We start from the raw sequence: 4,725 nt of genomic DNA, 5'->3' as shown, positions 1-4,725 counted from the left end.
CCTTGACAACTCCATCCTGGTGGAACATTCTTCCCAATGCGGTCCGGTCAACCACATCTCTCACAACCTTCAAAATACTTAAAACACACCTCTTCTTTGAATACTTGACAGACAAATGAAGAAAAAAAACTAACCCTCTCTCTTCTCTCAACAGGTAGTGGTCTAGCTTTCGTCGAAACTAGTAACTTGGTATTAGCCCCTATTGTATTATTGCTCCTGTATGATATATCGCTTATCTCTCCCCGAACTCGTTTTGGATAAAAGCATCTGCTAAATAGTCATAAAGTTATTTTCTTGTCTAAGCTGAATCGGGAATGAACTAACACTGCTTCTAAAGTAGACTTGAGATTGAGACTGCCCACTGGGTTTATAATGTAATATTTGGTTTGTTCTCTGTGGTTTGGTGTGGTGTAATGCTCTATTTCATAAGTGATTGACAAATGCTCAGTGTATTAAGATATGAAAACTGGGACTTGCATCAGTGAATATAGTGGTTTAAGCAAATTAAGTTTGGTATATGAGACTGCCTTCTCTTAAATGATAGGCCACTATCCATCTTTTTCTCATGAGCAACATTTCAACTTAAATCATGATTCTAAGTCACATTTGTATTCCCCTTCTGGGCTTAACTCAATGTCTCTTTTTCAAAGTTTTTGGTTCTGCATCTGAGTTCAGCTTGGATGGCGATTACTTATTGGGTGGGCTTTTTCCAGTACATGAAGTTGAACAGTCGACATTCATGTTCTCCCCAGAGGCAATTGAATGTAAAGGGTAAGCAAATACCTTTTATTGCTTTTTATAATGTTCAACAATAAACTAACCTGTATAGATAGATAGCATCAACATATTGTAAACTGAAGCTTTTGACTATTGCTATTTCTCTTTCCAATGGTTTCTAGGCACACTTTCACAAAATCTGGCTATCAGATGTTCCAAGTAATGAGGTTTGCTATTGAGGAGATTAATAACTCCACCACCCTGCTGCCCAATGTTTCTCTGGGCTATGAAATTTTTGATCATTGTTCCGACACCAAGAACTTCCCTTCAGTTTTCAATTTAGTCTCACAAAATAGATCAATAAAACCTCAAGAAAAACTCAACAGCCATCAACCTAAAGTGATTGCCTTGACAGGACCATATGGAAGCACAAGAACTATTACCATTTCACCATTGGTCACAATGGACCTTGTACCACTGGTAAATTATATTTATTTCAAATGTGATATTTCATAAGGTCAACATAAAGAAATATAACTTGTTTTAGTAGATTGTATGATTAATGTTAAAAATGATTATTTGCCATTAAAGAATACAAAATTATAAATAAATGTATAAAAATAGAAACAGTTATTTTTTGTATTAATGTTATACATTAAGAAAGACAATGTTAAAAAATAAGATTCCTTACTGTGCTGAACATTTAAACAATATTATATATACAGTATATATATTGTTACCCTGATAAAGTACAAAGTTAAGTGAATTGATTATTAAAATACATTTTCTTTTTCAAAGGTGAACTATGGCGCTTCTAGTTCCACACTTAGTAATAAACTTCAGTATCCAACTTTCATAAGAACAATCCCTAGCAACAAAGACTTGATACAGATGATAATTCGCATCATACAGTGGTACGGATGGAACTGGGTTGCCTTTCTTGGAGGTCCAGATAATTACAGTGAAGATGGTCTAAAACTGTTTTACAAGTATACAAGCAATACTGGCATTTGCTTGGCCTATCAAGAGACTCTCCAAATACGAGGAAACTACAATCAAACACTTAAAAACATCAATATGCTAAACATTAATGTCATTGTGGTGTTCGCTGTGCCAATATATGCAGAAAACATAGTGAGAGCTGCAATAGCAAACAACATCCGAGACAAAGTTTGGATTGCAAGTGAAACATGGTCTATGAATCAGCAGCTTCCTAGAGAGCCGGGAGTTGAGAAAATTGGTACAGTTATTGGCATTACAGAGCGATTATTGTCATTACCTGGATTTGATGAGTTTGTTTATAAACTTAAAGCAACACCAAATGAAGATAATAATAGTAATGTTAAGAGTGAAGTCCAGAGTGAGACCTGCAATCAAGAATGTAAGGAAAGTGCATTGCTTACTGCAGAGGAAATTATAAATGAAAATCCCACATTCTCCTTTGCCATCTACTCTGCTATGTATTCAATGGCTAATGCATTACATAAAGTTTTACACTGCAATCTGAATGAATGCCACAGAAACATAACAGTTAAACCATACATGGTAAGTGTAAGGTAAAGTTTGTATCAAACATCGTAAGAATAATTGATGTACAGTATGTGTTTCTGTGTGTGCCTGTGTGTGTATTTATCTTTGTATTCTTTTTGCACACATTTTAAAATCATCTTCTTTGCATTTTACGATAGATTCTGAGTGAAATTAAAAACTTGGATTTTCCACTCGGTGGCCGTCAGGTGAAATATGATGTAAATGGTGATACAACCATCAGTTATGCAGCTGTGCTCTGGCACACTGAAACAAATTCTCCACGGATTGAGATGGTGGGCACCTATGATACATATCCAGAAGTAGTTTTTCATATCAACAACTCTCTCATGCCCTGGAATAAGTATAAACAAGTAAGTAATTTTTTTGAGGCCCTGTTTCGTAGACAAGGCTTAAGGATAGCCACAGACTAAAATGAATGTGTTTCTTAACTGAATTTAACTTGGCCATAAATATCTTAAAACAGTGGTTCTCAAACTGTGGTATGAATAGCACTAGTGGTGCTTGAAGAGACCTGGTGGTACATGACACGACATAAAATTTTTAACTAAATATTTTAATTTACCTTAGGTTTTTTAAATACAATTTCAAATGTTTAATACATGATCGATAAATACGCAATACATCTCAGCCTACGTGCAATATAGTCGTATTCATATTTGTGTATTTATCATTGGTCGATGAAAGTCAGGCGTGTGACCGGTAGCTCAAACTGAGCAGGAGCAGACAGGCGCTTTTCATCTTTCTCTCTCTCTTCCTATGAGTTGCTTATGTATTTCTGCAATTGAACCGCTGTTGTTAATGTTGTAAAGCGTCTGCATCTACTCGAGGTTAAATCAATGAAGCATGCTTTGTTGTAATGACTCGTCAGGCTGGCAGGGATCCATTTGCATGCTTTATTAAGAATAGTCGTACAGGCAGGGTCAGACGGGAGTAAACAGGTGTAACAGGAGCAGGCAGAATCGAAAACAGTAGGCAGGCCGAAGGTCAGGACGGGCAGATATCACTCACAGAACAATATAATAGACAAGGGTCAGAGGCAGGCAGCAACGGATCAATAATGAAATAGCAAACACTAGTCGATAACACTTCGTACCGTTCACCACGGTCAAACAAGACTTCACAATGAGCTGAGTGGTAAGTGGGAATATATAGATCCCGGTGACAAGTATCAGCTGGTATAGTAATCAGTCCAAAGTGTGGGTAATGGGAAATGTAATGAGTCAGAATTCGGGAGAGGGTTCCCTCCGATGGTCAGAGGAGGGAATCGCGGAGCTCGTCTCTGTTACAGTTGTGATTTAGTTTTGATGCGCGCTGCATTGATGAGCTGCTGCAGTTAAGTGTGAGTCTGTTTGTTACAGCTATTCTCTTGATGTTTAAGTAAACAGATATTTGTTTATCTTCTGTGTTAAATATTCCTTCCACAATGTTTGTCTTTAATATAAGTTTGTCATCTTTCTGCAAGTCCCAAGTCATTAAGTAATTGACTTACCTGTGCACTACATGTTTTGTGTCCACTATTAGTCCTGACTAACTTGAAAAACATGTTATATTTTAACAGTTAGTAAATTAAAAGTGTTTGTTTTATCAATAATACATTAGAATTTGAGTTATAGGTGTAAAGATAAAGATTCACAGCTCTACTATTAATTTAAGTTTATGTTCCTATGATCTTTTAAGACGGCCATTAGGTGGTACTTGGAACAACTAATTTTATTAAAGGTGGTATTTGATCTGAATAGTTTGAGAATTACTGTCTTAAAGTATTTCAGTGCCATTGTTTTGTCTTGATACACCAGTAATGTATTATTCTAAAGCATTTTTATAAAAGCGACATAAATATCTTAATTCAACTAAAGCATATTCCTTCTTTTAACACTTTTTTGAAAATGACCTATTTGAAAGTGAAGTGATAATATTTTTTGTTCTATAAAGGTTCCTTTCTCAAACTGCTCTGCTGAGTGCAGGGAAGGATATTCGAGGGAACATGAAGGATTTCATGCATGCTGTTTTCGGTGTAAAAAATGCCCACAAAATACCTACGTGGATTATTCTCGTGAGTATTTTTAAAACAAAAAAAAAATAAATAAATTAATCAAACAGGGTAACTATTATTATGCCTTTAGGCGATCTACAGTTGATGTTGCTAGCACAATGCTAACACAATTAGCATGTTGCAAACATAAACTTTCATGATTTAGCATGTTGCTAACATGATGTTAACATTATTAACATGTTGTTAGCCTGATGTTAGTCTCAACCTCAGACGTCATGCCCAAAGACCGTTGGCTACTGTACAGGTATATGTCTGATTTATAAGGCACACTTTTTGCAAACACTTCAGCAAGTTCTAAGTCGTCCTTGATAAGTTGAATTCCACAGGATTGCCGAAAGACATGCTTGTAGCATTCTTTAATGGTCTGCCTGGAAACAACACAAAGACATCTGATCTAAGAAGTA

At 35.8% G+C, this 4,725-nt stretch overlaps 1 protein-coding gene across 1 annotated transcript; it reads left to right on the top strand.

The window, feature by feature from the left end:
* Positions 1 to 445: 445 nt before the first annotated feature.
* On the top strand, positions 446 to 4,335 carry LOC306900291 (taste receptor type 1 member 1-like; the record flags this gene model as incomplete). Its single annotated transcript, XM_079467109.1, has 5 exons — positions 446 to 771; positions 900 to 1,197; positions 1,516 to 2,262; positions 2,406 to 2,618; positions 4,201 to 4,335. The coding sequence occupies exons 1-5, from the start codon at positions 590 to 592 to the stop codon at positions 4,333 to 4,335; spliced, it is 1,575 nt and encodes a 524-aa protein (XP_079323235.1). The 5' UTR covers positions 446 to 589.
* Positions 4,336 to 4,725: the final 390 nt, after the last annotated feature.

The sequence above is a fragment of the Barbatula barbatula genome (genome assembly GCF_947034865.1).
Source record: "Barbatula barbatula genome assembly, chromosome: 11".
Taxonomy (NCBI): Eukaryota; Metazoa; Chordata; class Actinopteri; order Cypriniformes; family Nemacheilidae; genus Barbatula; species Barbatula barbatula.
Note: the sequence above shows the minus strand (reverse complement) of the source record. Positions and strands in the feature narration are given on the sequence as shown.